The sequence below is a fragment of the Lissotriton helveticus genome, chromosome 3_1 (genome assembly GCF_964261635.1).
Source record: "Lissotriton helveticus chromosome 3_1, aLisHel1.1, whole genome shotgun sequence".
Lineage (NCBI taxonomy): Eukaryota > Metazoa > Chordata > Amphibia > Caudata > Salamandridae > Lissotriton > Lissotriton helveticus.
In genome coordinates, this window is record NC_136061.1 from 1,245,168,585 (window position 1) to 1,245,188,205 (window position 19,621).

A 19,621-nucleotide genomic window follows, 5' to 3' on the forward strand; every position below is an offset into this window, starting at 1 on the left:
AGCTGGGCAACTGAAACCACCAGCTTAAATTAAGCACTGGTCTCTGCACATAAAAAGAAAGGACAGCCATATATTTTTATGTGCGAAGACTCCGCAGTCGTAAAGATACTACAAGTAAAATACCTTTGTTATAGCAAGTAATTGAAAGCTTACACAAAAGTGTAAGTTTACCTTTCGTTTGTGAATCAGGCCCTTACCATTTACCTAAATATCAGCTCTGTCTATGGCTACGAGAGTCTCTTCTCCACCTACCACACTAACCAGGAGTAAAAGTAACAGAAAGTAATATTTCAATGCGCTTCAATTTCACATGAAAGCATTTTATAATCTTAGTGTTGCAAACGTAGTGTGCTGGACGAGTGTGCAGCCACATGCACCACGAAGTACTTTGGAGGAAAAGATGCATCAACTGACCCTCATTATGGAGTACCTAGGAGAAAAGAGATGCTGAGATGCATGCGGTCTATTTGAGCATTCAGTTGAAGACTTCCTGGACAACAGGTATGAAGAGGCATTATATGACTCAGCAACAAACTGAATATTAGCACAATGCTGCAGGGCAAATAGGGTGGTTTAGAATAATTTGGGAATGTATGTTTTACTCACTCTAATAATTGCAATAGCTGGGGTATTCATTATTCTGATGCAGTTCTCACTCAAGTTTCAAGTTTATTAATAAGTTTGGCAGTTGCAGCATTTCATGTAAGCGAATCCAAGGAAACTAACTGTACTCTTTCATACAATAACTAAAAAGGAAAATGAGCACCAAAGTAATGAAAGATGGAAAGGAGAAAAAGAAAATGTAAAAAAATAGTGAAATACGTAAGGAAAAGGGAGAAAATTGGGACGATTAGGATGCGCATTTCAGTAAATGAGTTTATAAAACAGGCTGTTTTATAAAGTTGTAGAGGTAAAAAAAGGAAGAAAAGAACAGGATTTTTGGGAGGATCGGAGAGTGGGTGGACTGCAACAAGTCTGCAATTGCTTGTGTATACTTCTGGGAGGGGGTGGGGGAGGGGGGGCTCGCCTGGCAGTTCGGGATAGACTATCCACACAAAGAGTAGGGCCAGTACTGATCCTGCATAAGGTGGGCCTGGGTGTTGACAAAATAAACACCGTTACCAGACGTTACCAGACGAACCGCTTCTGATAATATGGTAAAGGACATATGTGAAACTTAATGCTAATGAAGAAAATTAAGCTTGATCATTATTGGGGCTAGCTGTACGCCATCAGGTGGTCTTAAATCAAGTTTGGGTCGGGGTACTAATTTCAGCACAGAGGATTTGCAGACACAGTCTTTGGAGTGCCACACAAATTAAGGAAGATTTCTGTGCCACAACCAACTATAATGGAGTCTTTATCAGACCCTTCTGTGGTATGGACTCAGTATAATCTCTTTAGGAGCTGTCCCCAGACTGTCCTGGTCACAAATTAGTCATTCAGCTAGGCTAAGACCTTGTTCTGCAAAGTCTCCTGAGGTTCTTCTGGTGCTATTTCTGGTTACTGGTGAGCAGTATATTGCACCCATCATGAATTATTGCTTCTAAATTTGAATCTAAGAAATTTGGCATATTCTTTTTGGTACCACCTACTCCTCCATGTCTTTTCTTGGTGTTGGATAGAATACTGGTGCTGTGGCATTGAACTGCTTTTTTTCTGCTGGAAATCAAGCGTTTAGTGGTGAAGACAACCTTTATTGCAAAAGGCATCAATTACTTGGAGTTGCTGCCACAGATGTTGTCGAAAGTGCCTACTGAACTAGCAGTGTTATTGTAAATAGATGTTTGTATTTTTTGATTCGATCGCTGGGTACCTTCAGCTTGCGTGGTTGGCCTTTCAATTCTCAGTTACTGAGTTAGGCTAGTTTGGCAACATCTTGCGTTGCTGTATATGATATGATCATAGACGTGGGAGTTAAAGCAACATTTTTCAAATCCCTTTCTTCCTGCAGCTCCATTGAAGCTTAGCTTTACATTCTTTTATGATTCGACTGTTTTAGCCCGCATCCCATATGTTGGTAAGCCCAGACGGCTGGAAGGGGCAAATACGATGGGAATAGAATCAAACCCACTTTACTGGGAGGATCCTTTGCTTTGCTCAGCCTCAGCTGTGTATCTGTCTGGCTGTCACCAACGCACGGTCCTCTGGGACCACTGGGTCCCCTGAGACCTCTTTAGCAGGGAAGGCTCCTACGTTATGGCGGAGGAGCATCGTCCCTGCTGACAGCCAGCAGAGGAAAACGAGAAAAATAAAATGATAACAAAACAATTTTAATATCATTTTATTTTTCGTCCTGCAGGCTGCCAGCCAAGCCGAGGGAGGGAGGGGCAGGCCATCCATACTGAGACTGACACTGCAGCTGCAGCACCAGGGAGGAGGGGGGAGTGGTGGACACTGCTAAGTGTGCATGACAGTTTGGTTGGGCGTCTAGGGCCGGCCAAACCGTCATGCGCAGTTAGCCTTTCTTCAACCTGAGCTGTGCACAGCCGGGTGGAGAACCAACACAGGCTCCCAGCACCGAACCATGGCACTCAGACCAATTCTGTCATGCTGGGAATATTATTCCCAGCATGAGAGAAGTGGTGGGATTGGCATCTGGGAGCCTGCACAGTGTGCAGCAGTACCTGGATGACGGGGAGGCGAGGATCGGGAGCAAGGAGGTGGCTGTCGGAGCGGCAGGTAAGTGACATTTTATATATTCTTCTTTCTGTCTTCCCTGATCCCCCCTCCCACCACTTTGCAATGAGAGTGGGCGCTACTGCTCTTGAGTTCCATCTTTTGAGCCGATAGCAGTTCCTGATGGCTCTCCTTCTACCTCCTCCAAGACCCCACCTAGCACCTAGGCAGCAACAGAACATCTAGGGAATGGTGGGAGTTGTTTGATTTCCTGCTCTCTTCCCCTCTTTCTCAGTGACTTATCTTTTCCTCTTTCTGTGGTTTCTAGGCTGGACTAGTGGGGGACGCACTATGCTTATGGGGTGGATACAACAGGGATTTTTAAGTGGACTTTGTCCTGGCAACTGTCATTTTCTAGAGTCCACACTGAGAAGGGACTCTAGGTTGCATAATTAACTCAATCTCCTCTCCCTCTATTGACATATGGAGTAAAGCTAACTGACACGAGAAATGTAAAGATTGCCCCTAAAGTGAGTGTTCCGAATTTGTGCAAAAATAGCAGTCCTGTTCAGGGTAGACCACAGGACACAACCTTAGAATTGGCATCAGGTAAGGTATACTGTTACATTGGCAAAGTATGGCATGGATTTTTTTGCCTTTTATATTATAATCTTGCTGCGTATTACATGCACCATGGACATATAACATATGACTGAGGTGCTCAGACAGATTTGGATATTTCGCCACGCTGGCTCTTGGGATCCAACCTTGTGGCTCACTGCCACCATCATACCTGCTAGTTAGTGCTCATGACTAATTGGAGACAGTTTAGTCCAGTTTCACTGGAGTCTGACAGAAGTAGGTATTTTGAGTCCATGTGTGAGGAACTGACTGGCTGTCAGTTCCTCACGGCAGCTGGACTTGGCCTCAAGAGTGGGATGTAGAGAGCTGTGTACCAGCACCGTCAACGTCTGCCCTATTGAGTGCAAGCTTTCAGTAGCCGCTTCCTTCAGCCAGTCTACTAATTCCTACTCACATCATTTGCAGAAGAACAGCACATGATAAACAATAATTTTGATAAAATACCATTGTTTGTGTGTGAGTTGATTTTAGGGGTTCAGGGAGAGACCCTTTATTTTCACCAATATGTGCAACAGATTCTCTCACTGGTATGCCAGGATCTAAGCATCCCTTGACTCCTGTAAGAACAACTCTGAGTACTGAGTAGGAAGTGGGAAATACCTGTCCTCTTTCCCTTTCTCCACCAAGTCTCCAACTTATTTTAAGGCATATGGAAAAATACCAGGTGAGACCTCCAAAAAAACGATGGGGTGCTCACAACATGTGGAGTGGGAGGAGCGCAGTTTCACAGAGATCAGTCAATAGAACAATCCAGCACCCAATTCACAAAGCTTTTTCTATGAACAGTTGTGCCTTATGGCTGTCTTAGATATGTTACATCTGATTATCCAGGTCTGATTCACAAAGGATTACATATGAATAGTTTCCAGCAGTGAGACCTGTTTACTCATAGAATGCATGCATAATCAATCCTTGGTCCCTTGAAATTCATGCAAGCCTGGAGTGAGACCCACCGACGCATAGGTAAAGCTTTGTGAATCAGGTGGTCGTCAGGGTGACTAGAGCAGAGTGGGAGGAGGAGAGAGTCAGGGCTTAGGATGAGCCTGGGACTTGTTGAGTGACACAAACACAGCGGTGAGGTGGGAGAGGTAAAGGTTACAGGTGGCAGTGGGAGAAAGCAAGTTTCATACTCACGTGTACAACGGCTGCAACTGTAAGTGCGAAGTCTTCTGAGGCGCCTGGTACCCATAGGAATCAAATCCTCCAATGAAGTCAACTGTGACACGAAAGACAGGCATTACCAGAGGTTACAGCAGACAGATGTTCACCTGTCTAGCACACAAATCCAAGGAAACAGAGCTGCCACATGTTGGTGAGGTCGCCGCTAGGCACAGCTATTCAAGACAAGGTGGCCAAGGGAGTGATCTATGGGTAGGTTGGAGGAGGCATCTGAAACCACTAGTGACTTAGAGACAGAGGTTCATTGACACTGCCCGCTCAGATGCAAAAGCCAATTGCAACATCTCACTTTTTCCCTATGAAGGAGTCTTCCCTGACCCAGCCTCTGCGATCAGCAGAAGCCTCTTGATGACTCTATAATTTCCTTTCATTGAGTGTTTTTTTAATTTCTATAGCTCAGGATTAAGGACTCTATATATTATACATACAAACTGCACTGCTGCAAGACTGGATGGACCCACACCAGCACACCAGCTCCTTACATCCCCGGTAGGACATGAAGGGCACCTTAGTAACGAAGGACAGAAGTACATAGATGGAATCAGCGACAGCCGCGCAGAATGGGGCTTATGGTTTTGCGCGGAAGAGATAGGGATGGAAATTACTCCATCATTGTCTATAGAGTGATCCTTATGACTTGTTCACATGGCGTACAATCTTCATTGAGGTATGTAATTTAGGAGAGCTCGAGCTACCAATCAGGCGGCTCTTTAAGGCAGCTATTTCACGACTGACACTGCCAGCCTGACATTATGCAGTGAAGGGCTTTCTTTTTTACTGCAACACTTTCTTGGCTCTGTCAGATCTTGATTCGGACATTAACCAAAGGAAACATAGTACTATTGATTTAAACGTTATTATCAATAGCAATCCTGTGGGTAATGACCGAGAACAATAACAACCACAAAATACTAAAAGATAAAAGAAAGGAGTGCACACAATATATAGAAAAAATATTAGTAATAATATTTATATTATACAACAAGATCATACTACTACTAATAGTGCTAAATATAACATTATTGCTATTATTACTGTAATTATTATTAGTTGTAATAGTAACAGTAGTAGTATAACTGCTACTACTAACAATATAGCAAGATCATAAAACGACAATCAATAGTGCTAACAATAGTACTATGAAAATTGTTATTAGTATTATTTGTAGTAGTAGTAGCAGCAGAAGGGGTGGTAGTTTTAGTAGTGGTCATAGTACTAACAGTAGTAGTAGACATAGGAGCAGTTGTAGTAGTAGTAGTCATAGAAGCTGTTGTAGTAATAGCAGTCATAGTAGTAGTAGTAGAGAAAACACAAGGGGTTGATGGACGAGTGCTGAAACTTTCAGACACTCCCCCCAGTCACAGATCTGGGTTGAATCCATCATCGTTCTTTAGCTCACTTCGCCACCCCAGTTCAGACACAGGTATATGCAAATCAGTCCTGACCCTATGGGAACAGTCCAGCCCGAACTGCCAAGCCATGTCTTCCTTGGACCAGAAACAAGCATCCTGGAACCGATTTCGGGCAAACAGCCCTCATCAGACAGGCTAGCTTGAATCTAGTGGCAAAGTGAGCAAGGGACCCACGTCTGGGCATACCCTGCCAACTGAGGGCGAACAAAGCAAACGCAAGGGGATGATGGACGGAGCGCTGAAACTTTTCAAACACTCACCCCCAGTCACAGATCTGGGTTGAACCCATCATCGTTCTTTAGCTCACTTCGCCACCACAGTTCAGACACAGCTATATGCAAATCAGTCTTGACCCTGTGCCTCATTGGAACAAGACTGATTTGCATATAGCTGTGTCTGAACTGGGGTGGCGTAGTGAGCTAAAGAACCTCCAGTTCCAAATTCCTATCTTTCCACTCAAACCCAGCCACTTTTCCGAAGCCTTTGACTGTGGGGGCCTCAGCCTCCCATGCTGATGACCATTTTCAAATGTGGTGAGGCTGCCCTTACCTCCTCTCCATTCCCCCTTAATGGGACAGCCACTGCTACCTGCGCCTGGATAATATCCCTCAAAGCCGAAGCAGTGCCTTAGAATGTGGCAGTCTCGCCTGGTACTTGGTGTCAAATAGGTGGAAGGTCACTTCTCAGGTAGCTTCTAATGTCTGCCACACTTCTAAAAAGTCAAGAGCAACACCCCATGCACCAGTGTCCAATCCTAGAACTCGTCCATACTGTGTGATAGCAGCCACCCTTGTTCCCTGAGCAGGGACGGCAGAGCTCGCCTCTGTCCTACATTCTATGGTGGGCTTCCATTGGCATCAGGATCAGCCTTCTACTGATAGCACATCCCTACGGCCAAGAAGGGCTTTCCTACACCAGTCACCAATTACTTTCGAGACATGTGCCTCCCACCAGGAGGCATTCGGTTTTTCCACGAGCTGTGGGATGGATGGAATTTGTAAGAAAAACCTTCGCCAACTTCAGCATCTTGGCGCTGGGCGGTAGCCCAGATTAGAGGCAGCAATGTGCAATTAACATAACAGAAAAGCCTTGAAGGTCATCCTACAGGATAAGTGGCATATAGTGGACTTGATCTTCAAAGGAAGGTCCTTCTAAAGCTAGGCTCCAGGCAAGGAAAGGGGCCAAACACCCGTCCTAGCTCTCTCAACACGAGGGAGGGAAAATAGTAACCGAGAGTTAGGCCAACGAATTCTCACAGGATTAAATACCTTGCAGAGATTTATCAGTGCGATAAAAAAAACTCCATAAGACACAGTGCTTTAAAAACCACCCTGTGTTTCAAGGGAAGCCAGTGTAACGAGATTAGAGTCTGAGTGAAGCAGCAAAATCTTTGCAAAATCCTTGTAGAGTGTTGAAATAGACTGATGTTGTATAACAATATACCTTTTTTTGCACGGATTCTTTCACAACTTATCTATAAAAGCTTGTCTCAAAGTGAGGAAATTTCACATTCCTGTCTTGCCAGGTAAACTTCCTGCAGCATCTCTATAAGGGTCTTTGCGACCTCACCATTTGTTATATGTTTGGTACAAGGGGTACTACCTCATCCCACGGAACCTGTAAGCACTCAGGCACTGTACTGTACAGAAATGGGGGAATACAAAGTGTCCTAATTTCTGAGCTTGAATGAAAAAAAATCACCCCTCTGCTGCATAAAATATGTCCTACCTCCCTCTGATGGCAAAAAAGCCAAGATCTATCCATAGGCGCTGTCCCGTCTGTTGTACAGCAATGCATGTTGTACCAAGTGTCCAGGACTGCAATGTGCTCTAATAGTGTCCAGGACTAAATGACACCCCACACAGTTCTTTAAGTGGTTGATGGGTGGCACCTCACAACTGTCCTAGCTGCTGTTGTGTCTTCAGGGTGGTGGAGAGTTGTAACGGCCTCACTGCTCAATTTCCCTTTTAATAGTCCTTTCAGTGCGAAAGCAGCTATCCTGTAGTGTCCTGTGGGTAATGACCGAGCCTAATCTGCCTGGATTATTTCACAATGCAATTGATTGCAGGCACAGGGAACAATGGCTTGGGTACTTACAGCTGTCTTCTTCCTCCATGAAGACTTTGCTGACGTAACAGGCATAGACGAACCCGAACAGCTATGGGTAGAGAAGAAAAGAGAAAGAGAGAGGATAATTACAATTCATTGATTAAACACACAGTAGTATGTCCAGAAGCAGCCATATCTCATGATGGACCAGACAAGCAGATGCACTCAGTAATGCCTGCCAGACTTGTACACGCTTCACCAGTCATGCTGTTTTATGGACATTTGCCAAAGGATTTTGCATACGCTTTTTAGAAGCTTCAGGGGGCGCTACTTTTAAAAGCAAACTTTATTAATAACCGTAGTTAACAGCACTCAGGATTAACAACCTAGTTTTACAAGCACTCTTTGTGAACCTCCTGGTTCTAGTAATATTTGTCATTAATAGCACTTGTGTGTGTAACAATCTTCACTAACACTCTTAGTTCTCCATTCATTGTTCGCCAGGACCCCAAAATCTACGAGCACTCTTTATTAACAGACCTAGGTATAAGAGTGCTCTCTACTAATACCCTATTGCCCTTAGCACTCTTAGTTATTATCTCTAGTTCAATTAAACCCGTTAAGTAAGTCACACAGATCTTTACTCCCACTTTACTTGAACCTTTCGATCTGAAATCACTCTTTGGACCCTTAGTTCTAAGAACACAGTTCATCTACCCTTAGATTACTCTTAAATACGACCCTTAAATCTTTAATTATTCATCCCTAGAACCCTTAGAATCTGAGGTCACTTTTCAGAATATCATGTGATCTATAAACTCTTTTCACTTGGGCTCTGATATCTGAAATTAACTTGGCATTAGGCCTGTAAATCTGAACACTCTCTTCATTCTGACCACTAGGTCTGGAATCACTCTTAACTCAAACCCTTAGTTTCTAGATTACCTGCCACTTAGACCCTTAGATCAGGCATTACTCATCACTAAGACCTGTAGATTTAAGATAATTTTTCAGTTTTGCCCTTGGAACTAGCTCTGATAGCTCTCTTCTTTTGGAACCTTAGACCTGATATCACTTAGACCCTAGGTCTGAGATTACTCTTCATTCCGAATATTAGGACTGATATACCTCTTCTTTTGGACCCAAGATCACGTGCCGCTTACTCCCTTAGACCACTCTTCATTCTAACTCTTGTATCTGAGATCACTCTTCATTAGCGGCCTGATACCTGAAAGCACTCTTCATTCTGACTCTTTGACATGAGATCACTCTTCAATGCAGAATCCCTCTTTATTGAGGCATTCAATCTGCACACACTCTTCACTAGGGCCACTAGCTCAGGGTAAACCATTGCATCAGAAAAAGTTTGCATCTTTCATTGTATTAATTTCCTTAAGGAATGTGGATTCCATTTCCATGTTCAACTTTCCTTTGACTCCTATGGTCCAGAATGGGGATCACAAGATGACATGCGTTAATTATTAGCACCTTCTATGAGATCATCTCCTGTAATAGATTGTAAATATTGGGAGATTTCCTAAAGACCTTGATATTTTCTTTGTTTACTAGATGTATGAGCTTTGTCTTTCCTATTTGACCTCCTAGACACCTTCACTCTCACTATCCTCTCCCTGCCTAAAACAAATCTTTATACAGGTAATAAGTTTGCTTTTATGGAAAAGTAGCTATGTAACAAGTTATTAATATTTATATAAATAAATATAAAGATTCATATTTCAAACGTATATTTTAAAATTTCAGCATGACTACATAATAATGAACCCCCAAAGAGACTTATTTAACTTACGGCCAGGAAGATCTGGAATGCGCTGCTGACCACCTCAATGTACTGGTAGTCCAGCAAGCAGCCAGTAACAGTAATGACGTGGTGGTCCTCGGGGGCCAGGTCAGAGTTCACTACTGGGGTCACCAGGCAGCCAGGCCCGTTCTCCATCCACCAAGAGCGGTGCAACGAGGTGTTGAATGTCATGATAAAGTCCCGATCCTGTAGAGATGGGGTGCATAAAAGAGATTCATGGTGAAAAGAGCACTATAGCACCGCGTCCGCTGCACACAAATGTGGTACACTTATTGACAATGCAATCGTGGAACTCATTTGCTACAGGGTTGTATATCAGAATATGATACACAGAAATATCATCTGAAAGAAATATACTGTCCTAAACATTGTTTACAAAAACTGTAGATTTGCTATCATTCATTCTAGGGAGTGATCCTTTTGTGAAAGATACTAATTTATTCCAGATAATATTTTGGCAACAATATTCTAGTTCTACACCACCACTGGGGCATTGCAACCCCCAAGTATCAACCATGTTAAGCAACACAACGGTCAATGCACCTTTCATGTCACAGCTGTAGAAATGCTTAAAAACAGGTTACTCATAGTTAAGGACGAGCCTTAAATTAAATTTGGACTCATTGCAATTAATCTGTATGCACATTTCACTCAACTGAGGTGGAATATTGGGTAATTTAGAACACTTGGCTTGTTGTTTAAATAAAGCAAGCAGGTGGAGAATATATGTATACTGTTTAAAGTGAGGTCTGATTGTCTGAGTGCGCAGAGGAAATACCTCACTCTTCCTCCCACCCCCACAGGAGGATCTAATACGCCACCTACAGAAAACACAGTGCCATCGTCATCAATTATACCAGTACAGGTACTCAGCACTCTCTCCTACATATTCTCTTGGTTAACATAATCAATTGGTCAAGGTAAGCAATACCTTACCGAAGGCATATGTCGTCAGACGTGTCGTTGGACCAGAAGTGTTACAGATGTCTTCTAGGATGACTGAAAATTGATCTTGTACTACCTAATAAACCCATACTACCACCTTGTCACATGCAATTTTTGATATTTGTGTGCTATCTTGTTCAGGTTTAGAAATGTTTGTCTCTCTGAGGCCATTTTTGCATCACTATATTATATAACTAGATCCTCTAAAGTGATCTATAGTATCCACATATAACAGACAGCCTTATTAGCCTTTATACCCATATACCTTTTCTCTCTCTACTGTGATTTATCCTCTTCGAACTGTTTAGATGGTCACAGGTGTTCTAAATGTATATAGGCATTCAGGATATAACTTTGTTTTCCAAAATATCAACCTTTTCTATGTAAGGAGCTTTGGTGCCCGGTTTGTCTGATATAATTATGTATATAAGTAGCAGGCTGAAAGGGATGTTGTGACTAGGTGGTAGTTTGATGTGTCTGTAGTCAGGAGGTATCTATACGTTTATGAAACTGGTGAAAATGTGCCATTAGGAGACGTGTTTTAAAAGCATAAGTGGTGACAGCACTGTACTGCTGAAAGGTATTGGAATGATAGAGGGACTCTTGAAAACTTTGTAGCTCCAAGATTTTCAGACACCCGAATGTAAATAGCAGAGTGGCTAACTGATAAAAGCAAGCATATGCAAATCAGTCAATTACATTGTAATATTCTCCAATATTACATTGGAATTCTAACAAGAAAATACTATGAGCAAAATATCACAATTATGTCCAAAGGAACGATGAGCAGAGAATGTGAACAGAATTCTTTCTTGAAAGAATGAGCAGTGATTAAACAGTGATATGGCTTAAATTTCCCCTTCTGCAAGAGTTTATATTTGGATTAAGTTGGCTCAATATTAACTCAGTTTTTGTGCAGTGGAATGTGTATAGCAGGTTGGTAATTACTCAACGTGAAATTTTTATAAACATATTGACGTCAATACTTTGTCGTCCCTAAAACAAAGGGAGTAAACATTTGCCCTTATTGGGAATGCGTGTGTGAAAAAACAAGGGACACCCTACTCACACGGAACCAGAGTACTTTACAGTTTAACAGAAAACAACGGTTCCTGTGGACAATCAGTCAAAGATACTTAACATATTAGCACAATCACAATAAATGAAGACAAGGAGATGTCGGAAAGAGAAAAGGCATATAGCACGAATTTGGTAAGAAAATACGTTGCTTTATATAATGTAAACACATTATTTTAAATCCAGTGCACGGTGTCTCAAGTGATTGTGAAACCTATAATAACTTGGGACAATATGTATTAAGTATCTTTGACTGATTGTCCACAGGAACCGCTGTTTTCTGTTAAACTTATTGGGAATGCAGCATATTTTGATGAGTTTTTCTAAAGCAATATTAGTAATTATGGGTCTGATAAGCAACACTTTTTAGGGTCACAAACAGTGGTTTTGTTTGTTTATCACCATAACAACATGTTTTAGTTTGTACATCCCCCTTTTAACTCATTGCATGCGTCGGACACAGCCGGACTGTCACAGTGATGGAGTAGGCCGCAGGGCCCCCTGCAGAGAATGGACGGCTGGCCCGAAGTAAAGAGCAGCCTGGCGGCTGGAATAGCAATAAGGCCCTGCTGGTGGCGAGAAAGGGTAAGGGCGCAGGTTTTGGGTGGTGCGAGGTGGAGGCTGCTGCTCTGCCGGTGCTGCCTGGTTGTGGGTCCCTCCAACTGACCTGTATAGAGATGCTTTAAAGTAGCCAGCAAGAAATATTTAAAGAATGGGCCCGGGACAAGGGGAGGGTGTCAGTGTCAGAATAAAAACATGGATTAATAGAACTGATCCGAATGCTGCAGAAGTCAAACAGCTGCTTGGGGAGTGTTTCAAAGATTCATAAAGATGGCAGCAAGTGCAGTACCCCAGGACACATCACAGTCTGGAAACACAGAGTCGTTCTCCACAGTCAAACTAATACAGCTGATTTTGAAGGGCAAATTTCAAATGGGCAATTACAGAAAACATTTATGGTGTTGCAATCACGGTAGTGCTATTGCGACAAGACATGGACAAGATGTGAGACTAAGTAAAAAAACTGAGCACTAGGGCTGATGATACAGCTGATACCTTGGGATCCCACTCCTGTCAAATGGCGGATCAGGAGAGATTATTACAATGACAGAAGGAAAAGCTGGCAGATCTGGAAGACAGGTCTAGACATAATAATGTTCATGTATTAGGCCTGCCAGAGGGGACAGAGACGACCCTGATGAAACAATTCCCAGAGGCTCTGTTACCAGCCATCTTGATGCAGATGGAGGGATGGGAAGAAATACAAATTGATAGGGCCCACAGGACACCAGGAGCGCCACCTAGGATGAAAATGGGGAGCGTTACAGGGGAAAAATAAGAATCCTGGCAGAGGCCCATCAGCAAGGATCAGTCAAATACAATAGAAAGAAGATTTCATTTTACCCAGACCATGATATTGCGGCCCATAAGAGGATAAAAAGGTTTGTCGAGGTAAAACAAGAAACTCAGGGAACAAAATTTAGCTTAGGCATTACTGCCCCCGGCATGATTGAGGGTGAAGAGGACGTAGAGTCACATAGTAACTTACAGTCTCTGTGTGCACTGGATAGAGACAAGAATGTTCATTGTTATGGACAGGAGCAGGCCCATGACACACTCCAATGAGCTGGGGGCGGTTTTCAGTATGACTGAAAATATGTTGTGTAGAGGAACTGTTGTGAGACGTATATATGCACACTTTAATTAACGCACTTCTTAGCGTATAGGAGCTTGTATTTGAGGAGATGGAGGCGAATCACAATTGGGAGCCGATAGAGCTGCACACTATTGGAGACTTGCTATGTTAGGTTTGGTTGGGGGAGGGTAATAGTACACAGTGTAACACTTGTGGAGGTCAGGTTGGGGTTGGCCTCACGAGAGGGCTGTGGGGATAGGGACAGAAGGACAAACACAATAAACACACAAAGAGGTCACAGGAAACTAAAGGGGCCTGAGACATGGACATACACAATACTCTCAGGCAAGAGTGACAACTTTATCTTGGAACGTTAAGGAATCTCATCAAATGTTAGAGAATATGGTCATATATTTTGGGAGGAACATTGTGGTATGCTTGCTTCACATCCTCTGCACGAGGGGTGATGCTTTGGGTGGAGTCTGGCGTCCCCCTTTAAGAAGAGACAGCTTTCTGAGACATTAATGGCAGGTACGTGGGAATTGCTGGGGGAAATATGAGAAAAACCCTTGGTATTTTTGAACACATACACACATAACATTGATACCTCCGATTTGTTTGAGAAGAAAGTATGACTGTTAACACTATACTTTAATATAATATGGATTGGTGATTTTAATTGCATTCTGGATAGAAGCCTCGAAAGCTTAAGGGCCACAATCAGACTGCTAGGCAGATCCTATCGGGCACTACTTGACAGTAGGGAGACATTGATTCTTATAGAGCTTTGGAGTTCCGAACATGGACACCTACAAGGGTACTCATTCAACTTCCACCACACACAACATTTTCTAGGATTGACTTTGCACTCACACACCTGGAGTAGATTGCAGACTTTGAGGAAACTCAGTATCTAGACCGCACACTATCGGATCGTGCACCGCTTACTGTGGAGCTATTGGGACGCGAGTATGTGGGTCTGATTCAGCAGTGGCGTTTACAACCCTGGACATTACACAAATAAGCTTTCAAGAAAGACACAAGAGAGGCAATACTTTGTCATAAATAAAGGTATGTGGATCATTCAAGATAAAGATAAGGGGAAAATGAACAAGCACAACTTATGGTGCCAGCAAATCTAAGGGGCACCCAATAGCCAGACTGGAAAGATATACAGCAGAAATAGATAGACAATCGCTGCACACATCAGAAGCCTGGGCATTCAGACAACAGTTAGTGGAAGAACTGGAACAAACGAGAGAGAGCCTGGGGAAGAATGAATGAAGGACATTTACAGAATTACAGCATGAGCAGGGGGATAAAGGTGGGCGCCTACTGAAATGGTTGGGAAACAGGGGAAAGGGTAGTAATGCAGTGGTAGCTATTAAAACTACCAAAGGGGACAAACACACTGCACAGGACAATGTTATCCAGTGATTTGAGGAATTTTACACCACATTATACTCAAACCAGGCATCAGCAGAGGAGGCTGGTATTTCAACTCTTTTAGATGAGGCAGGACTACCTAGGGTGGCTGCAAAGATACATTAGACATTTAATAACCCAATAGAGGAAGCATATATTAAATGGGAGATAAAAATGTGAGTACTGGGAAACAATGGGTTGCCAGTTAAATTCTAACAGACATGTGGAGATCTGTAAGTGCCCCACTGCTAGCCATGTAAATGGAGGAAATTGAGAGGGGCACCCTGTCAGAATAACTCCGCAAAGCACAAATAGTGGTACTGCCCAAACTGGGGAAGGATCCCTTGGGAGTGTGAATCATACAGACCACCGTCCATGATTAACGTAGATGCTAAGATATTGAGGAAGATCCTGGCTGGGTGATTAGTGAAGGCAGCTGAGATTATTATACACATGGATCAAGCCGGATTTGTGAAGTGCCACATAAAATCCACGAATGTCCATAAAGCATTATTTTTTATAGAACAGGCATCAAAAACCGATGAACAATGTGCAATGGCAAGCCTGGACGCCTATATTGATTTTGACACTGTGGGTGGTTATTCATGAAAAACACATTGTTCAGATATGATCTAGGTCAAGATTTCCTAAAATGGGTGGATCTCCTCTATACTGATAGTTAAACATGGGTGAAGGTAGATAACATGGGCAGTACAACGAGGGACAAGACCCTATCTCCACTGATCTTTGCATTAGTAGTTGAACGATTGGCACAAGTGATAAGGTCCAGATATGGGGGTGATGTTGTACTGTTCGGTGATGAGCCAGAAATCATATCCCTATACATGCTGGTGATTAGGAACCCAACTACTTAGAAATTGTGTCTAGCAAGATATATGACACTATTCAGTATATTGGGCGCTACTCTGGCTTTAGGCTGAATGTGAATACTTCAGTTTTATATCCATAAGTGCAGAATACCCAAATAGAGAGGAGCCTCCCAATGTACAGATTTAGTTGACCCCAGTTAAATACTTGGGTATACCTGAGGGCTAAACCTGCATATGTTTATGAATGCAATGTGGGCATTGTGATGACTGGCCTGGAGCGTAGTGTGCATAGATGATTTAAGTTGCTGATATCACTAAGAGGGCCTTTTGTCCTAAGCAAGATAATTGTGCTCCCTAGGGCCCTCTATATCCTACAGCCAATGCATATGTTCACAGACTCAACAGTCTGTTGAGGTTATTATATTGTGAATAGGTGAGCAAGGGTAAAACTCCTGTAGGATGCAGGTGGCATACAGGCCCCGAATTACAGAATGAACTACCAAGTAGCCCAGTTACAATATGTAGTCCCTGGGTTCGATGAGGAGGAATGGACCCTGTTGTCCAAATCATTAAGCGACTGGTACGGCCGGTTTAACTGCTAACACTTCCCCATAAGAAAACAGCTGGATTACCAATTCACATTCCAACAATTCTAGAGGTATGAGACAACTCTTCCAGGGAAGGAGTGAGTATATTTATGTGCAAAAATGGATCCCCTGGCATACAGGATTATGCCCCAATTTACCAAAGTTTCTCAGAAACATGAATGGGGAGTCTACACCTCAATGTCTTGGAGATCTAAATGAGAATGACAGGTTGATCGGTTATGCAGCCTACTGCGTTAGATGGGGCGTTGATAATAGATACCTCCTTTCACATGCCGGGTTGGCGGGAGCAATCTGGAAATCCTGGATGGGATTTTCCCAAGCACCCGATACACATCTACTGAATCAGGCGTTACCTGATATGCATGGGGGCAACAAACAAATTATAGGATTATATGCACTACTTATCCCACAGAAAGAGAGAAGAATGATTCTATTAACATCCCATTGGGAAAGAAATATGGGGAGGAACTAGGAGACCAAAAGTGGGGAGATATCATAAGGAATTGTAAGAAATTCACTTGCAATGCCACACTGAAACGTATCCATTATAAATGTATACACAGTGTATATGTGACGCCATACTTATTGCACAGAATGGACCCGAACACATCGGATAACAGCCCCAAATGTAGGGGTGCAGTGGGCCCCTATAAAATTTGTGGTGGGGCTGCCAAGGGATGCAGAACTTTTGGGGAGAGGTGACAGCAGCACTGAATGCATCAAATGGGATTTCGCTGCAGCCGACATTACAATTATACTTATTGGGCCGCATTCCTGGCGCTAAGCAACCAAGAGTAATGATCTAAGTAGTTGAGCTGGGACTGGCAGTAGCTAAGAAGTGGATGTGGATTATCAGTCAGCTACTGACCAAAGGGCGGTGGACCAAGGACTCTACCCGATGGGTGCAGGCAGAATGTGGAGTGAGGCAGAAATTAATGTATAGTGAACTAGGAGATAGTCACTAGCACACCTATTCTCAATACTTCTCAAACTAATAGTTTAGTGAAACATGTATTACTCTGTCTTTTGCGTGCTACTCGGTGTCATAGGTCTGCCAATCCCTAAGATGTCTAAATTGAGAAATGTGGGTACAAGACAAACTGTCTAGACCGTACCGAGAGCACAGCTATAGTGGATCTTATACAAACTGATTACACAAATTATTGTGAAAAGATTCAACTTCTTAAATGTAAAGAAACACAAATACAGGTGATCATTAGTTTTTAAATGAAATTATTATTCCAATCCTCATTAATGGATATTTCTCCATATGTTACACATTTTCGCTGTGTTGGATCAAATCATTACTTCATGACTTTCATCATACATAAATCGATTATTCATGAGATACAAAAGATGTAACATCAACTTTGTTAACATAAACACATGAATCACCAATCATCGTCATTCATGTGTTTATGTTAACAAAGTTGATGTTACATCTTTTGTATCTCATGAATAATCGATTTATGTATGATGAAAGTCATGAAGTAATGATTTGATCCAACACAGCGAAAATGTGTAACATATGGAGAAATATCAATTAATGAGGATTGGAATATTAATTTCATTGAGAAACTAATGATCACCTGTATTTGTGTTTCTTTACATTTAAGAAGTTGAACCTTTTCACAATAATTTGTGTAATCAGTTTGTATAAGATCCACTATAGCTGTGCTCTCGGTCCGGTCTAGACAGTTTGTCTTGTACTCACATTTCTCAATTTAGAAATTAATGTATACCAGGAACAGACCGGGAGGGAGCCATGGATTGGAATATGGTAGAAACAGAATTACAACATGGGGGGGGGGTGAGGATACCGCCCAAGAGAAGGATCTACAAAATGACACAGAGAGGAAGGATTGAGAAGTGGAGGGGGATATAGATGTGAATTGTGACTGATAGATGGCACCTTTACTAAGAGAATGATGAACTGTGAAACACCTGCGATCCCATGTCATGCATATGTACATTGCTGTGAGTTCTTCCATGGAGGGAGGGGAGGTTTGCAGGGGGAATTTATGCAACTGTGATTGTTATCTGGAAATCAATAGACATTTTAAAAAAAATCATCCAGTTAACAGAGTACCATGAATCTAACTTATTTCTTCATGAAGCCCAATCAGGTTTTAGACATTAACACAACACTGACTCAGCCCTTCTAGCTGTACATAGCAACTCTATCCTTGACAATGGCGGAGCTCCTGCTTTGGTAGATTAGACTTGCTGGCAGCCTTCAACACTGTATCTCATGCTGCTTTGCTACAACCATTCGCTAACGTGGGTGTCTGCGGCCACGCCTTCAATTAGCTGTAGTCTTTTCCTTCCATTTTCTTCTCATTCAGACTCTTTTCCTACTTTCTCTTCTCCCCCAACACCAAAGAGGTCCATTGTCTCCCGGTTCACAAAATAATCCACTGTAAAGCCCTCCTGATCGCCTATAAGGACAGACAGACTGAAATTGGATCCCGCCTCCTGTGCAATTTGATTCAGCCATACTCTCCTTTGCACCCTTTACACTTCTTATCGGCTTACTCTGTATCTATTTCATGCTTTGCACAAGCTAAACATAGAGGGTTTCGTTCAGGGTCCTTCTCGCCAAGTTCTGGAATAGATTTCTGCACCCTGACCTCTTCCTAGATCCCTCAGAAACCTACTCCCCAAAATAGCTTAAAACTTTGGGTTGCCTACTCAGACTAACTGGCACTTCTATTCCTTCGACTGTTCTGTTCTCTTCGTCCTCTAGCGCCCTGTTTGGACAGCGTTCTGTGCTCCACAAATCTTTTATTTATTTACTCATTCATTCATACATGCATATTACCAGAATAAGCTTTCCTCGCACACTCTGACAGAAAATGAACGGCACAGAAAGCAGCAGTATTCGCATCGCGCACAGAAACAAACACACACACAGAGTACAGAACAAGTAATATCCGTGCAAGGTACCATCACATGTAGAAACAGCAAAGGGCACATTTAGCAATTTTTTATGCAACGCGGCAAGCCAACTTGCTGTGCTGCGTGAAAGGGCAGGAATGAGCTGTATTTAACATCATACGGTGCATTCCTGTCCTTGCCAATGCCTGGTGCACCCTTGGCTGTTAAGCCCCAGCACAAGGCACCCTTACATCATGGTGCAAGGGTGCCTGCGTTGTAAACAGGATTGTTTTTAAACAATGCTCTGAGGCATTTGCCTCTTTCAATGTGTGCTGCACACAAAAATCCATATTTGTAAAGCATGAACTACTCACTCTTACGTGTCTCAAGGCGCTGGGGGCCGTCGCGGAAATTAAGTGAGCCATTGCCCAGAGTCACATGGTGCTGAGCTGAGCTGCCGCCGGAGCCGGGGATCAACCTGTGAACCCTGTGCTCCGAAGTCA

The 19,621-nt window shown here is 42.8% G+C and overlaps 1 protein-coding gene across 1 annotated transcript in view; it reads right to left on the bottom strand.

Annotated features, from left to right (window-relative positions):
• The window catches only part of NKAIN1 (sodium/potassium transporting ATPase interacting 1), a 486,347-nt gene that overhangs the window by 61,350 nt on the left and 405,376 nt on the right, over positions 1-19,621 (bottom strand). The window contains exons 4-6 of the mRNA XM_078681897.1: positions 9,709-9,906; positions 7,950-8,010; positions 4,396-4,477 (exon numbers count right to left, since the gene is read on the bottom strand). Of these exons, the coding sequence (XP_078538023.1) occupies positions 4,396-4,477; positions 7,950-8,010; positions 9,709-9,906 (341 nt within the window). The remainder of the gene's footprint in view (positions 1-4,395; positions 4,478-7,949; positions 8,011-9,708; positions 9,907-19,621) is intronic.